The sequence below is a fragment of the Arvicanthis niloticus genome, chromosome 1 (assembly GCF_011762505.2).
Source record: "Arvicanthis niloticus isolate mArvNil1 chromosome 1, mArvNil1.pat.X, whole genome shotgun sequence".
Classification (NCBI taxonomy): domain Eukaryota; kingdom Metazoa; phylum Chordata; class Mammalia; order Rodentia; family Muridae; genus Arvicanthis; species Arvicanthis niloticus.
The window spans coordinates 166115627-166133282 of NC_047658.1; the positions used below are offsets into that span (position 1 = coordinate 166115627).

Genomic DNA, 17656 nt, shown 5'->3' on the forward strand with positions numbered 1-17656 from the left:
AGGACCAAGTATATTATATATAAATCAGGTTATTTGGTATACTATTATGGAGGCCAAGAAGTCCATGTGGCATCTGCTTAGCATCCAGAGAGGGTCTCCTTACTGTACTGCACAGAAAGAGCACACATGCTAGCTTGGGTCTCTTCCCCAACTCTCACAATCTCACTTAATCCTAGTTAACCCCAAGAGGCTCCTCCAAATACCATACACAAACAAAATCTATCTGGATTGGGGTCAGAGGATGTGAGCACCATGCTAAATACCAAGCAAAATCTAGAAGACTAAGGGTATTTAAGATGAGACCCAGTTTCAGGAACTCTGAGTCAAGTCAGAGTTTAGCTTCAGACATCTAGCCCAGTATATTCCTCACCTAATCCTGGCGGCCAGGTAGACTGGGCATTATCTAAACCCTTCTGGCTTTGAGTTCATCACTGCATATTGCTTTGTCTACATAGATCTCCTAGGACAGAGGCTGACCCACTAGCCACATCCAGGATGTCTTGCCCAAGTGCTTGCTGCACACTTGAGCACTTCTCTCTTCAGAGTAGCTATCATCTTCAGTATACATCAGATAGCTATCTCAGTGGGTACATTCTCCAATGTTGTCTTGCTTGGTAAGTTCACCACTATTCTGAGAACTGCCCTGCACTGAGGAAGACTTCTCGAGCAGAGGCTGCCTTTCCCGACTCTAGTGTAAAGAGACATGGGCAGGATTCATGTGGAGCTCTGTCTGCCCCTGGGTGTTAGTGTTGCTGTTAAGCCATTTCAATCTTGTCAGCTCTGCACCATTCTCTTTAGATGTTTCAAGTACGTAGTGTCTACATTACTTTCAGAACAGACTTGAGGTATCACTTGGAGGAAACCTACCTAAGGCACCACACACTTCCACCCCAGCTTAAGGAGACCATAACTTGACTCCCTGCCATCTGATGCAAACAGCCACATCTTCACTGTCCTCTTGCTGGAAGGTATTCTGCAGCATCCTTTTCTGGCCCCCATGTTTCTAGAGCTGTCCATTTAACATTTCTAGCACATTCCCTAGGATCCTTGAAGTAGCAAGTCTAAATTATGACTGGTATTCCTTTGACATTACTTAAAATCAGAAGCCTGCTTTCTTCCTTTCCTTGCCATGCATCAGGATTCCGTGAATACCCCATTCCAACCAGGTATGGATCCAAACTCCCTGGATCATCTACATAGCAGGGATCTGGTTCAGGCCAACTCTGAAGCTTCATAGCCTTCCTGATTATCTTCCTTTGTTGCTCCTCAAGTGCATCTCCTGCTCCTTCTGCCTGGGATGCTTTCTTCAAATGTCTTCATGAGACTTGGCCTCTCAGTGCCTCTACCTCACTCTCTGAGCACAATGACATCCATTCAGCACTTGCTCTACCCTGCCACCACACACTACATTGTCAAAAGAGGCTATTTTAACAAAGCTTTGACAACACACCTGAGTGAAAATGACTGTACCAAATGACAAAGAGTAGTCTGTGTTTCATATCAGCAAAGCTTATCTCACCACAGCATGGCCATGTGTGATTGAAGCAATGCAACAGATGCTTCCAGCCACTCATTTAAGTTGATTTCCTCTTCTTCCTGAAAGCAGCAGCCTGCATTCCTCAGCCACCCTTGTTGTAACTTCTGGATGATTAAGGTGGTGACACTTAGGTTTCCTAAGTGAAGGTAGAAAGTTGCTGGCAACCTGGATCTTTCAATGATTGCATGGAGCAGAGGCTCCTGGTTGCAGAATCAACCTTTGCCCCTCAGGTGAGCAAAAAACCAATTCCTACTATGTTTGAGTTATTGTATTTTGGAAGACACATTCATGACAATTTTCTAACATGGACAGGCACTGAGACAGCCTTTCTAATGTAGAGATATGCTAATACCATTGAGAAACTCCCAGCTTAAAATTATGAAGGGATGTATAAAGCAGTATGCTCATTCTTTAGTCATACACCACCAATAACAGCTGGGACAGTAAGGGCATTGACACACCTGTTCCCCATGAGCACTAGAGTACCAAGTCATTAAGCTAGACAGCAACTACAGCAGCTAGGGACCGGGACATGTGGCAAATGACCAGGAACTACAGTCTGTAGGCCTGAGCTACTTCAGTTAACACATGTGGATCATTTCTTTACATTCAGCAAAACAACTGAGTCATTAATAACTATGTAAATGCTAAGTTGTCTAAGATTTAGTCTATAGCATTTCCTACTAGAGTGCATTTACTCATCTTTGAATGCACCAGAATCACTTCAGAGCTAACAGAGAGGAGGACTTCAAGAAATGTTTCTCAGATATTACTGGGGCAGGAATTCAAAGGAACTCAAAGCTTCATGGTTTCACCACTCCCTGTGACATTCATAATTACTTCTAGTATCATCCACTTTACAAATAAATACACTTTTCTTTCTGGGCACTCATAATTGTATGCTATCCATCAAATAATAAAACCTCGAGAGCTGAGACATTTAGCCTGGAGATGAAGTGATATATTAACTTCTTGATCAAATGCCAGAGCTTGCAGATGAAAATAAAACAGACATCAATAATTACAGCTTGTACTGAAGTTGGTTTCTTAAGCTCCAGGTTCAATGAACAAGTAATAACTGGACAGACACACCCTTCAGAAATGAGAGGTGGGAAAGGATTACCTCATTCCATCCTCATACCTGGAACTGAGCAAGCCCCTTACAGCAATTTAACAAGAGGTGGCCCACAAACTCAGGAGGTGGCAGGCAGCAATTGTTCAAGTTGTACCAGACAGACACAGGAGAAACCTGGCACAGAAGCATTCGAGAGTGGAAGCAAAGCCCTCCCCCTTTTCATTCCTGTATATTATCACCTTGAGAAGTCTGATCTGAATATGGAAGACAGATACTAAACACCCAATGCTTAAAAATGCCATCTTACTTAGAAATTTTTATTGTTTTTTTCTTGACTTTAAAAAGGGATTACTAACACTAATAAACTGCAATTATGTCTCAGTTACTTCTTAATTTTACAAGATCTGAAAACATAAGGAGCTTTGTGGCATTTCATAAACTGTACCACCAGAGCCTGTAGCTGGGTTCCAGAGATAGATTCACCAAAGCCAGCAGGCAAGAAGTTACTCCAAGGGCATAAGTACAGTTGAAGACACCCTGGGAACAGCCACAACCACCTGCAGAACACTCACCAATGAACAGAAGGGGGAGATGGCAAAGAGGCAACATATTTCATTCCAACTCCAGAGCAAATATCAGTGAGTCTAAGTTTCTTCATGGCCACCACAATTTGCCACTGCCTTGTTCTTCACTGAGTTCAAGGGCTTATTCTACAGTCAGTCTGCTGGTTCTGGCCACAACACCAACATGTAGATCAACAGTAAGGACAGGAATAAAACAATACAGACTAAAGGATGCAGCTCTGCATATTTGTCAAAACCATACTGAATCTCCAAGGCAGAAAATGATTGTTCCTTTAGTATCTTATAAAGATCAAGAACACATGTTCAAAGCTCACTGAACATTGTAGACTAGGGAACTAAAGCAAAGAAAGAACCAGGGGATGGGAGGATGCTGTCACATGCTACCTCCTAGAGCTGAGGTCAGCGCACACGAGGCCTGCACAAGATCAAGTCAGTGGACATTCCAATACAGGCAGGATGAAACTCATGAGGCCCCGCCTCCCTAGCTGGAGAGCTATTGGCTGGTAAAGGCTGCTAGATGAGGACACTTCTTTGGGGTAGTGATCGATTGTAGATTACCGAAGCTCTGGTGGAAGGACTCACACCCCTACGTATGTAGGCAGCACTAATAAGACCCAGAAGATTATTATTATCATTGTCATCCTCAATGTCATTATTTTTACGTAGATGAAGGTGAGGGGGCATGTTGGGAATGGGAGGAAAGAGGTAGAGTGGATATGATCAAGATATATTGTATATATGTATGAAACTGTCAAAGAACAAAAATGTTCTTTAAACTATTAAGAAATTTTAAAAGTAAACAAATACATTTTAAAAAATGCCTTGATACACTAGGATAACATTAAGTTTGAAAAATACAAACATGTTCTGATTAATTCATGATAAAAGTAAATCAAGTGGCCTGAGGAGATGATGGCACAGTGCTGCGAGTTAGAGGCCTGGAATTCAGATTCCTGAAATACATATCAAAGTCGGCATCCATAGTGGCCTTCTAATCCTAGCACTCGGGGTAGGCACAGGATCCTCAGTCATGCTGACTGCTGGACTGAATACAGACACACACACACACACACACACACACACACACACACACACACACACACAAATATGCATAGTGAGTGAGGAAAAGCACATAAAACGTGCTTGCTGCCTTGAGTCTTTAAAGCCCCCAGCTTTACACAACACTTTAGGCTTGTTACCAGGTTAGAAGGCACTGATCCACAAAAATACCAATCTACATTTGCTTCTGGAAAAAGATTTTGCACATTTTGTCCAAGTATTGCTATTTATTTCATCAAAGTCAGAGCTAAGACTTTAGTAGAGTGTAAATTTTAAGCCAATAAATAAACTGCTGGCTTTAAAAAATATTAAATTGACATGCAAAGTGTTTTTTTACCCCTGCCAGAAACTAAAAATAGGCAAATTCTGCCAACACAAAAAACTTGAATTATATCAGTTTGTTCTGAGTTTGATGACCACGTTTCAAAATGGAACCCAAAAAACCATCCATTTATTGCCTTGTATAACATAGTTATTAAGATATATATTTCCAAAAGCATAGCCATTAATTTTTTCCTAATAAAATAAATGCAGACATTTTGAAAGTAATACACTTATATTTTGAGAATGTTAATTTCTTAGGCTGGAAGATGACTCAGTGGATAACAGCACTTGCTGTGCAAGGAGGAGGCCCTGAGCCTGGATTCCACAACTCATGTAAAAGCCAGGCATGTCCACGTGCAGTCCTGCCTAACAGGCTCTAGTCTCACTCCAAGTTCAGTGAGGTAGAAAGGACTAGAGAAGAATGCCCAGGCCTGCAGCAGCACACACCACGCATACACAAACAAGGGTTCCAAGTTTTCCTCAGCTGTTAATAACCTCAGTTACTACAGTACTTACTTCAAAGACAGTTTAGACAAAAGGTGTAAGTGGTATCAGATTTTAAGTGTGAGGTTTACAGTTGTTACCTAACATTCAAACAGCGTTTTATTTCTGTCAGAGGCCTGTCTTTCCTTCATCTGCCTGTCCCTAAAATAAGTGCTTGAGATTTATTATCAGTGGCAGAAGTCAGACTTTAACTGCTGATTTACAGTCTTGGCTGAGGTATTTAACTGTCATCAGAACTAATTATAGCAAGCTTGAGATTATATATTCAAACTCTCCTTTTGGTGAAAGAAATAGAATGTTCTGCTGAAATCAGAAACACCCCGAGGGCTCCTCAACAAGAATGCGCTACCAACTTTACTTCTCAAAACCAAGCAGTAAAGCTCAAAATTACTGTTCTTCAGTACGCCGTTCTGGCCTCAAGTACTCAGACAATAAATCATGGTATATTAATGCCATACCAATGGCCTAAAACATATTAATCTCACTCAACAGTAACTGACAATCACATTGCTAATCTAATTGAAGTGTTCTGGAGGTAGTAAATGCACATGTTGAAGCTTCAGGGACCAAGGTTATTACTGACCCACTGAGAATCCTTATTTTAATGTGGCCAGAATAGGAAGACCAAATGACTACACCCTGGGGGCAACACTGGTATTCTAGGAATAATGCTACCATTTTATTGTTCTAATGAATAAAGTACCTATAAATTATATTAAAGCTCATCCCAAATAAAACTAATACCAAACAGGAAACCAGCAGATATACAAAAGCACCGTGACCCTTCTCCACCCAATCCTTCCTTTCTGGCCACAGCAGCATAATTTAAAACTCTCTACATTCCATGCCCACGAGACTAGGAAGTTGGGAGATGTGACAACTGAGTCCCCTTCTCTGTCTGACCTGACTGACTATTCTCCACTCAGTTAAAATGTCCTCATAGACACAGCCAGTCCCAGAATGCGGGAGTGGCATAGCTAAGGTCCAGAAGTTAAGGGCACTGGCTGCTCTTCCAGAGGATCTGGGGAGCCACATGGTATCTCACAACCATGACTCCAGTTCCAGGGATATGACGCCTCCTTTTCTGACCTCCACAGATACCAGACATGCACATGGTACACAGACATACATGCAGGGAAACATCCATACACATAAAATGTAAATAAATATATCTTAAAAAAAAAATAAAACCTAGAATGGGCATTGAGAGGCAAACTGCTAGCACCGGTGTGGGTGAATAGGGCTTTGGTGACTAGACTGAGTCACAGGCTCCTACGTCTGACCCAAATGGAAAATATGGTGTCAAAAGTCACTAGACCTACGGAAGTAAATGTATAGAAATAAAAAATTTATGGCAGTGCCCTAAGAAGAACTCATGTTCTAGGGCCTTACATACAAACCATCCATACTAGGAATTAAGTATACAATGGGTGGAAAAAAATATTTCTCTATTGTTAAACACATATTCACCCACTAGAAAAAAGTAGGTTGCTGTAAGTCAACAGTCCTCAGTAACATCTATAAAGACACCTTTTCAGTAAGACCAGTCACTGGATATCCAATCTCCTACTGGTTCTTCTCAACTAAATGAAGGTAACATTTGATATTTGGACTACTTTTTTAAAAACACTCATTGGCTTCCTTGATTGATTGATTGATTGACTGATTGACTGATTGACTGATTGATCTGAGTACACTTTAGCTGTCTTCAGACACACCAGAAGAGAGGATCAGATCCCATTACAAATGGTTGTGAGCCACCATGAGGATGCTGGGAATTGAACTCAGGACCTCTGGATGAAACCTGAGTGCTCTTAACTGCTGAGGCATCTCTCCAGCCCCTGATAGTTGTGCTCCTAATTACTCACTCACTCTTCATATAAGGGAAACCTTAATATCACCATAAGTTAAAAAAAACGGTGACTATTTTAAGTCTAAAATGATATAATCCCATTCACAACTCAAATGATTTCCAAAGCCTCTTCCCCTAAGGACTGCAAACACACACCTAAAGACAATGACTTCCCAGGTATCAGTTCTCTCTTTTGTCTCATTAATTCATTCCATCTTTCAAGGAGTATCAGGGAGAAGGAGTTAAAACAAACAAGCCCTTAAAGACAATCCAAAGTTATGTTATTTTGAGTTACAACTGTCTGTCTAGCACAATCAGACCATTTCCTTTTCATAAACAATCATAATTTAAAGAATGGCATGGTTGAGAGATATTGAGAAAGGCATTTTCTAGGCAAATCTAAATTTAAATCATTCTCTAGATATTATAGTATGTCCACCTTTTACTCTGATTATTTCCACAGACATTACACAAAAAAATTAATCAACTGCTTTTACATGTAACTAAGTAATATTAATTTTACCTCCAAAAAGAATCAGTAATTATTTTTTAAAGCATTAAAGTAATTAAAGTTATTTGTAAAACCACTAACAATTGAAAAAACTTTCTATTTATGACTAATCCATTATAAACAAAGCCAATTTTAAACACACAATCCTAGGAAAAGTGCAGTTATGCTAAGAACAGATAAGAAAGTCCAAGGACCTCACAGGCTAGGCTAGACCAAACAGATCAAACACAAAATTGATTTTAAACTGTATCCTTATACAAATAAATAAATAAAATCCTACCCTTTGTTCTTGTACATGTGTTTAGAATTTCTTATATAAATATAAAAATGTTCTTTTCCTTCAAAAACTTATGAGAAAAAAGACCAAAAAGGGTTTATAATCAGCTCTGATGTTTTATGCTTATCTTTTTCTATCTTTATCAATTTCCTGACATATTTAACCTAAGCAGAAAATCTTTTCAACAAAGCGAAGCATGACAGCCTATAAATAAATGTCTTGAAGAACTCTGCAAGGTCACATATATCCCATGTTGCTTTTGGTTTCCCATCTCTTCTTTGCTTCAAACCTAAAATGAAGAGCATAAAAATCTCAACTTATTTCTAAAATAAAATACTCTACTAAAATAACATGTTCAGTAAGCGCCCAAAGCACTGCCCTTTCAGACATCACCGGTTGAGGAAAGGCCTCCACATTTATAGCCTTACAGCTACTTCACTGAGACAGAAGACCTTGGGTAATCAGCCTACAAACTAGATTACATGGATGAGCAGACTTTCTACAATTCCTACCAAGTCAACAGAATCATGATTTCCTTTTTTTTTTTCAATTTTTAAAAATTATTATTATTTTACGTGCCTGGTTATTTTTCCTGCATGTGTCTGTTTACAACATGCATGCTTGGTCCCCACAGAGCCCAGAAGAGGGCATCAAGTCCCCTGGAACTGCACACTTGTGAGCCACTATGTGTGTGCTTGGAACCGAATCCTGGTGCTTTTAAATGTTGAGCCAGCTCTTCCATCCCAGGACACAAGTTTTAAGTGGACTTACCCCCATGCCAGTTTCTTCTTCTTTCGAGCAGCCTGTGAATTTTCAGCCTCCTTTTTGGCTTTAACAAACTTGTGGCAGGCAACTGCTTTGGCAATTTTTACACCAAGCTAAGAATTATGGAAGAAAAAAGGAAAAAAATGTGAAAAGAAATATTCTAGCTAGTGCAAGAATTATAATAAATAGTACAAAACAATGGGAGCACGTGGTTCAGAAGCCATGTCTAAAACTGAGAATCCTATGCTCAGGCCCCTTGAACAAAGCATAACAAATGTATAGATATGGTCTCTATTTCTCTCCACTACCCAAATACCCTGTCCTACTTGCCCCATCTTCTGGACAGAAATCCTTCCCAAACTCAGACCTTTCAAGGTCCACTAAGGTAGTCATGGGACCCTTCAAGCTCCCTCAGCAACTCTGTAGGCTAAGCAGGAATTTACCCTGATAAGGCTGAAAACAGACTGACAGAGACGTCAACTTTCTTTGCTCTGGGCTAGAATTACAGCAGCTCAGTATGGTCACACCAGTTATCTCATGCTGATCAGAGGCTCTGATTGGCAGTCACAGATGGGATTAATGAAACATGGGGAAGCTAATTACTACTTCATAAATACACTCTGCATGATGGGCAACAGCTTTTAAGTCTCTCAAAGAAAAGAATATAGGGGAAATCAGAAAGTAGAGAAGCTGGACTCCAGGACCCAGCTGTTCCTGGGCAGCAGTCCTGCTCATTCTTCCCTGACTGCTAACTGCTGCCCTACAAGATTCATTTAACATGAACCCCAACCCAGATGTCTTCTCTAGCTCAGCCCTAAGTCTCTGCCTCTGTACTCCTAGCACTCGCCAGGCTGCAAAGCATTTCCTAGGCAGCAATTCCGGCACACAAGTTTAATGGAAACTCTGTGTGTGTGTGTGTGTGTGTGTGTGTGTGTGTGTATGTTTCAAATCCATTAAGAACTGGGATGAGGCCAGGTTGGCATAGTGGGACACCTGGAATCCCAGTAAAAGGATACTTACTATCCAGTGAGGCAGAGCTGTACGTACTGCACAGTGAGCACCAGGCCTCTCAGGGATACATAGCTAGACTGCCTCAAAACAAAGAAAGCTTTATACCAACAAAGGCTTTCAATCTTTCTGATGTTTCTTCCATTTTCTATTCTTTCATTCAACTAAACAGATATTAGAAGACAGGTAGACTCGTAGAACAAGAACACATAGGCAGGCAGTCAAATTAGCCTCTCAAAATCTGAGTTTTAGAGATCTACTTAGCAGCTTAGGAAGGCATGGTAGGAACTTAAGAGCTCATGTACAAGATGTCAACTTAGGAAGGTGAAATCTGCAATGCCTGACACATCTCTCAGCTGATCTTGGCAGATCTCTAAAACTCAGAAATACCTCCTCTAGGGCAAAACACACATCTGGCAAGGCAGGGCAGGGTAGGGGACCATGACATAGATCTCAAGCAAGATGGAAAAAACAATATTCGAGGCTATTCTCTCTCTACACCTGAACTATAGAACATATGTGTACATATGGGGGGGGGGAGAGGGAGGGAGGGAGAAAAAGAAGGACGGAGGGAGAGAGAGAGAGACAGAAAGACAGAGAGACAGAGAGATTGAGAAAAATGTTAAAGGCTAATCAAGAGGCTGGGCATCACTATACCTCAGGAGAAAAGGAAACTCAGAGAAGATGCATCATTTTTCACTAAGATGAAATTCCCTTTACTGAAACCCTATGTACTTGTCATACATGAAAAAACCTTAAGTTAGCACCGATGCTCAGGTTAGTGCAGTGGCCACTGTAGTGTCAAACGAACCCACAACCAGCAAAGGCTTAACTTTTATTTGTTTCACTTAAGTCCCAGAGGGCCGACAGGGCCTTCACACACCTTGTAGTACCAGAATGTGGCAGAACCAGCGGGTCTAGGAAAGTGACACAGACACTGTTTCTGATCAGAGCTAATCACACAGCTGCAGCTAAATGCAAGAGGACTGAGAAGTGTAAGAATAAAACTGGACACCCGAGGAGCACTAAGTGAGCCTAAGAAGTTGTCTTCTGTCACAAAAAGCACCTGTGACCTATGTTGAAGATGCACAGCAAGATGCCAACATTCACGTGAATGGCAATGTCCCATTCCCTGAATATAATCCCACCCCTTTGTATTACAAACCAAATAAGATGCCCCAGTGGTACAATCGGTTAGCAATGGTACAATAAACCAGATAAAACAGCGAGGGGTGATACAGTTTACTAACTCCCCAGGTCAAAGTCCTATTTACCTCTCAGCTACTCTGTATTATATTTAAATTCACAATATGATGGAAACCATATATTTGCTATACACCATTACCATGAGTGAAGTTCTTTCCCAAACTGTTGGAAAACCAAGCTACAGCTCTATTATTAACTTACTGAAGTTCCCAGTCTGAGTTGCCCAGATATAATACAGACAAATCAAGATGCTCCAATGAACTGACTCTCTACCTGACCACAGCCAAATGGAATGCTTCCAGTATTCTTACAAAGCTAAAAATAAAGCCAAGCACAGAATCACCAGCATTGTGATAAAGTTACAGAGACTACAATCAAGGCACAAAATAACCTTTTAAGAATTCTTTATACTGCACAGTGGGCTCCATACCAGGTTCCTAGGAGCACTTTCACACAATACTCATAAAGGGTGTGTTTTCTACCCACTTTAGACTAAGGGCCAGGTGAAATGAAATGTTCTTCACTCAACCAATAAACATTAAAAGCAAGGCTGCTCTATGTAGAGTGTGTGTGTGTGTGTACTTACAGAAAAAAAGCTTTTGGTTTTTAAGGATGGTGAAAATCTATAGTAGTTTTGATCTTTGCATGCTTAAATGAATGTGTTTTACTTATCTCTGTGGAGAAAGAAACAGAACAAGGATATCTAGAAATACAAAAGGATAATAAGGCCTTTAATGAAAAACCCATCAAGAAAAAACATATTTTTTAGTCAAGATGACAAATCTGAGTTTCAGAATATAAAAGAATATTGTACTGTATGTCTCTATGACAAACAAATAAAATAGGCAGACTAGAATTACCCTTTCACTTCTATAAAAGGAAGAATTCATCTTCCTGGCCAACATAAACACCCCAAAAGCTTGTTCAATAGCTTTTATATTAAATAAAAAAATAATAATAAAACAGTTTGGGGTCATCAGATAACTATAGTAACACAATGTGAGAAGACTTTTTAATGAAAAAAAATGCATACAGAATTTCTTGTATGTGTAGCCAAAGTATCAGCATTTTCCATATAGAACATCCAATATTTTGCTGCATTTTAATTAAGGTGTCTAAACATTATCACAAAGAACTGCAAATTGGTCAGAGCATGCGGTAAGGAAAATTAAGCTCTAAAGGCTTTTTATCACCATATTTCAGGAACCAAGGGTGTAAAATGTTCTAATTTGGGATATATTAAAAGCCATAAAAGGTCTTTCAAAAAGATTAATGGTACTTTGCTTGGATTTAAGATAAGGGCTTTAGCTGGTTGGAAAAGCAGGGCCCTGGCTGGACCCTTGAGGCATTCATCTTTACAGCCACTTGGAAGATTTGTGAAGGCGTCTGCACAACCTCGAGCAAATGCACCGCGACATTTTTTTAATTCCTTTCAATTTAAGAGGTTCAGTGTGTGTAAATCATATTGGGTCATAAAATAGATATAATGGCACATCCTTATAAACACAGTGGAGATTTCAAAAAAAAAAAAAAAAAAACCTTCAAAATAAAGTTAGTACCACTTGCAAATGTTGCTATAAAGTTTCCTGATAATCATTTGAAGCATCTGATTCCAACAGCTTAATTTAATACAACTATAAACTGCTTATCCATTTTATAAAATATTTTAGTCATCTCAAAATTACTAGCTTGTAACAGAGTCATGAAGTTTTTCTCCCTTTTGAACACTTTCAAGGCACTTATTTTAAAATACCAATTATCATACTTTAACTTTTTATAGAATAATAGGTCTCTATGAAAAATATTTATGCCATTCTCTTTTGTTCTTTAATTAAATGAAAACAGATGTTTTCTGAAGTAAAGCGGAACCATTACTGGAGTACTTAAAGTGTTAAGGTCTTTAATTTTTATATCAGTTTGGTCGACAATTCCTGATTGTCTTTACTCAAGCTCAACATTAATGTCAAGCAAGTTACCTAGGAGACGAAAGAGATCAAAGAGACAAAAAACCCTCCAATGTCTGATTAATCAAGCCTGCAAACAGCTTATTTCTTTTTGCCTGCATGCAAGTATGAAAATGAGATTCTGGGAGCCGAACATTGTGCAGATTTGTTCATTCTTATCAGAACAAAGCCAGCGGCAGCTTATTTCATGGATCATTGGCACTGTCATCAGCGCTACACAGAACGGGTGACAGCTCCTCATTTTGAAGCTTGAACAAAATTAGCAAAAAGTCGGCACAAATTAGCCTCTCATCTTTTTAGTAATATGACATTATTCATTTACTTTTTATCCAATTTTTAATTTTTTCCTTGTCAGCTATCCCTTTCTAGTGTCTCTCGCATGCCATCATAAAATGCCTTCTAAAAAACAAGCAAAGAAACAGTCAGAGTTGAAATAACACACAAAGTTCAAGAGCAAAGAACAAGCATTTCCAATGGCCGGTTCTGCTGTGTTTTAAAATTAAGTTTCAAAACTTTACAAAATTGATTTTTAAAAACAGCTTAGGATGCCAGTGTATTTTAAGAAAGGACATAGAAAGGACAAGGCTAATAGGTTTCATGCAAACCTACCCTAAGGTGTGTCTGCCACAGTAAACTTTAGATGCTTATGTCACATGGGTCTTTCTCTCCATGGCCACACCTGGGATGCCAGAGTTCTGACAACAGCCCAAGCTATGGCCCACCTCACTGTTCAACAGACTTTTCAATCAAATTCTTTTCTTTGTATTATTACATCTTGTTTCATGGTCATCTTGAAGTATGCATACACAGACTGACATGTTTGCCTATGTTTATATACCACATTAGTGTCTAGATATACAACTAAATATATACTTATTTACTTTCATAGTGACCTATAATTTCCTGCCAGTTTATTTCAATCATAACCAACAAATCCCAATTTAAAACATACTAGGAAAATAGATACACATATACAAATGCATATGATATGACCCATACACTCAACTTTGATTTAATAGTAAAATAGTTTACATAATGCCTGTTTCAATAACTTCAAATCATATGTAGATTATAGTATTCTAAACAAAAGGAAAAAATGTTACACTGTTGAAACTACTCCTGGATACTGACATTTATATTCAAGCAACTTATTCCATTCATAAAGGGGAAAAAGGCATTAAAAAATTAACCATAAGCTGTTAGATGCTTTACACAGCCCCCATAAGAAAGACAGTTTTTTGAAAGAACTGTAGTACTGTTTTCAGCAATTTCTTTATCTCTGTTCTTCTAAGTAAGAAAGCCTATTAACAAGCTTTGAACTTAAAATCACATTTACAATAATGTGCCATCAACAGTTTTATAAGCTAATTAGAAAAAGATTAATTAATGACTGGCTGCTAATAAAATGGCAATCATGAAGAAAGAAACCAAGGGTGCTAAGCTTCAACTACCACCAATTAAGAGCTAATTACAAACAAATTATATATGTGTTTTGCTGTGGGCTTTAATTTACTAAAATGGTTTTAATTAAAAGAGAAAACATGCTGATTAATTGAACTGGAGAAAAAAAATCTACAGTATAAACTGTGCTTTGTCTGTCTCTTTAATTAGACTTGTAACATCTGAAATCTTTTTTAAGGTTAGTTAAAAGCACAGATAAACATAATTAAGACAGCACATAAGGAATGCCATTCAAGGTGAACACCCAGCCAGACCCCAGAGGTTAAAAAAGCATCCACAATGCAATGAGATATGAATGAGCACACCTGAAAAACACAGAGATGCCCTTCCCTAAATACCAATCTTACTTCTCTGAAGCCAACAAGCTCTGTCTTCAAAGCTGCAGGATTTTTATGGGAAGAAAAACATCTTTAAACTAAATGTAAAGGAATTCACCCAGTCCTTCTCTTACAGGGTCAGACAATGCTTATTCCATGCACTGTGCTAAGTTCCTCTACATGTAACAACTGACTTATTTGTTAAAGTTAAGGAGAATAAGGCTTTAAAAAAAAATTAAGGCTGCCATTTTAAAGCACCCAAGACTGTGTGCAGACAAGAAGATAACACGAAGAAATGTCTGAATTAAAAAATACTGAGAGATGACTGGAGTGTTCGGTTCTGGATGATCCTCAGCAGACACAAACTGCCCAAAGGACAGAGATCCCGCCTCCACTAGGCACTAGGAGCTGGCAGAGTTGTCTAGCAGCAACAGCCCATTCCCCGAGAGAGGGCTTTTTCTCCCCAGTGCCCCATCCTCTTTCCTACTGCCAATCTACCAGTGAAATACACCAAAAAGAAAATGGTGCTAAGCTGCACTTGCTACTAGAGAGAGAATCAATCAAGAAAAGGTCAAGGACTGGAAGGCAGAACAGTATTAAAACACAAAATATATTCTGCCAGAGTCTGCAGATACCCACACAAAATGACTGTAAGTAAAGCCTACCACCTGCTTTTAGAGAAAACTCATAGTTGACAGCATTTGTCAAACATACCTCCGGCTAACTGCAACAATATCTCCTTTCCATAAATATAAAATATTAGTTAGAATAAAGATGCGTTTACGTGTGTATGTGTGTGTGTGTGTGTGTGCGCGCGCGCACGTGTGCAACATGCGCGCATGCTCATAAAATCCACTGTATTTTCACCCACTCTTCAGATGCCAGAAATCACAATATTTATAACTGAAGAGAAGATCTGAACTTCTTTAGCAGGGCTAGATGTTCTAGCAATAAATTTTTATAATGGCTAATTGGAATATATTGTTCAGCACTGTATATGAACAGTTTTAAACTCAGAAACTTGGTTTCAAGATATTTCTTCCCAAAAGAGTATTTATGGAAATAGAAGCAGGCCCATTTTGTCCATTTTGACACTAGACAGATAGACTGAAGTATATCTGAGGAATATATTTAGTTAAAGGAGCAGTGACTCATCTGAAGGTGGGAACATTGCTTTGATACCAAGTGAAGTTGGCTTTTATCTCCACAAGCTAAAAGATGCTTAGAAAAAAGTTCTTTTTGCAATATGTAATACTCCAACGGACATTCAGGCTTTAACACTAAATTTGTTTCTACAGGTCTCTAAGACTGGAGCGTGCCTTATGATGAAAGTAAAAGGTGGAAGATGTTATTTTCAAGGCTCATAGTCAATGAACAGAATGTCCTGCTCAGTCAGGGGTCAGTTCAGCCAGATAAGCCCCAAACAAGAGTTTAAAAAAAGAAACTTTTTTTTTCAAGTTGGAACAGCTTCATCAGTGTAACATAAGTATGGAATGGGCAGAGGAGCAGGAAGAGCATTCTCAGAGCAGTCTGCAGCTACACAGCAAACCCTGAAATGACAGCCCAGCTTAGGCTTAGACATAAGACACTTAAGTCACCCTCTTCCCCCAAACCAGATTCCACGTAAACTCAGTCATCACAAATGTTTCTGGGAAATTATGTGCTTTGCTGTGTCACAATGAGAGTGCACCAACAGCCTAATTTTGACATACTCTCTCAAGGGATATTTTCAAGGTCTATTCAGACATGGTTCTACTTTTAACTCCATTTTTCTCAAAATTGATGCTGCCCTACTCGCTTCACAGGCTTTTAAATGTTAAACATCAAAATGAGCTTCACCTATGGCTGGAAAGGGCTTTAAGAACTCTGGGGTCTGTGCCTCTGAGCAAAGGCTTTATCAGCAGGTCCCAGTCACTGCTTCTTGAGAAAAGCAAACGGTGTTGTTATTAAAAACCAATCTACCTGAATTTCAAAAGGACACCTACCATGCATACATACACTCTATTCATAGAAGGTTTCTGCCCCAAACTCACACTTCTCTAAAATCCCATCTCATCATCACAATGACTGGACTAAGGGATAAATATGAGAATCTAATGTTGGCAACATTTCTTGCCGAAGCTTTTCTTGACTGGACATTCCTGAAGAGTGCTCCAAGAGTGGACACAGCACTGGCATCTTTCTGAATCTGTGTTACAATAGCAATCATGACCCAATGGTCCTTTCAGTTATCCAAGATACAAATTACTCGTTTTCCTTTTAATCAGAATTCATTAAACACAATACCAGAAGACAGCTTTACATATATATCAAAGTAAAAGGACAATTGAGAAAAATGTTATCTTCACACCTGCTGAAAACAGTTTTTCTAAAGCAATCTCATTTGTGATACAGTATGACAGGAAAGGTCAGACCTTGAAATAAAATGCCTAGTTAGCATTATAAAATTTCAACTTCTAAAACAACAAAATGAGAAGACACCAAACTACAATCCCAGTGTCCTCAAAGAAAATCCCCATTTCTAAAGCCCTAGAGGGACAGCTCTGAATGCTCTTTCAGCATTATGTAGCTGAACACATACATAGCAGGCAAGTTCACCAGGGCCAAGGTGGAATTATTAACACAAGGCTGGTACACAATATTGCATGTAACTCCTTCCTAACCCAGCACACCATTTATAAACTGGCCATATTCATGAGACTTGATATGGATTCAGAAAAAAAAATCTATAATGTAATATCTCACACTTAAGCTAACTATTAATCTTAGTTTGCCAAGTAATAAAAGTACTGTCAAAAGAGGGGCTAGAGAGACAGCTCAAAGTTAAGAGCACTTGCTCCTCATGGAGAGGACTAGAGTTCAGGTCCCAGCACCTACCCCAGTTAGCTCACATCTCTTTTAACTCCAGCTCCAGGAGATCTGACACCTCTTCTGGCCTCCTTGGGCACCTACACTCACTTACATTTTCATGAGCAAATGAACATACACGTACATGATTAGAACTAAAATAAATCTTTTTTTAAAAAGTAAAGTCAAACATTGCTTTAAAGATCGAAAGTCATTTGGCAATCACAATTTGGGAATCACAATAATAACTTAGAATAAATAAATACAATAAAAGAACCAGCAACAGATGCTGAAATAGATGAACTATAACAAGGGAGTGCTGTGGCCTCAAACTCCATACAGTAATTATTCACCACAAAGGGGAA

The 17656-nt window shown here is 39.0% G+C and overlaps 1 protein-coding gene across 2 annotated transcripts in view; it reads right to left on the reverse strand.

The window, feature by feature from the left end:
- Positions 1 to 7194: 7194 nt before the first annotated feature.
- Positions 7195 to 17656, reverse strand: part of Fam204a (family with sequence similarity 204 member A) — a 28187-nt gene continuing 17725 nt past the window's right edge. Inside the window, exons 7-8 of one of the 2 annotated variants that reach the window (XM_034487217.1) lie at positions 8495 to 8601; positions 7195 to 8012 (exon numbers count right to left, since the gene is read on the reverse strand). In XM_034487217.1, coding sequence (XP_034343108.1) covers positions 7961 to 8012; positions 8495 to 8601 — 159 coding nt within the window. In that variant the 3' untranslated portion in view covers positions 7195 to 7960. The remainder of the gene's footprint in view (positions 8013 to 8494; positions 8602 to 17656) is intronic. The other variant, XM_034487226.2, reaches the window with a different exon arrangement.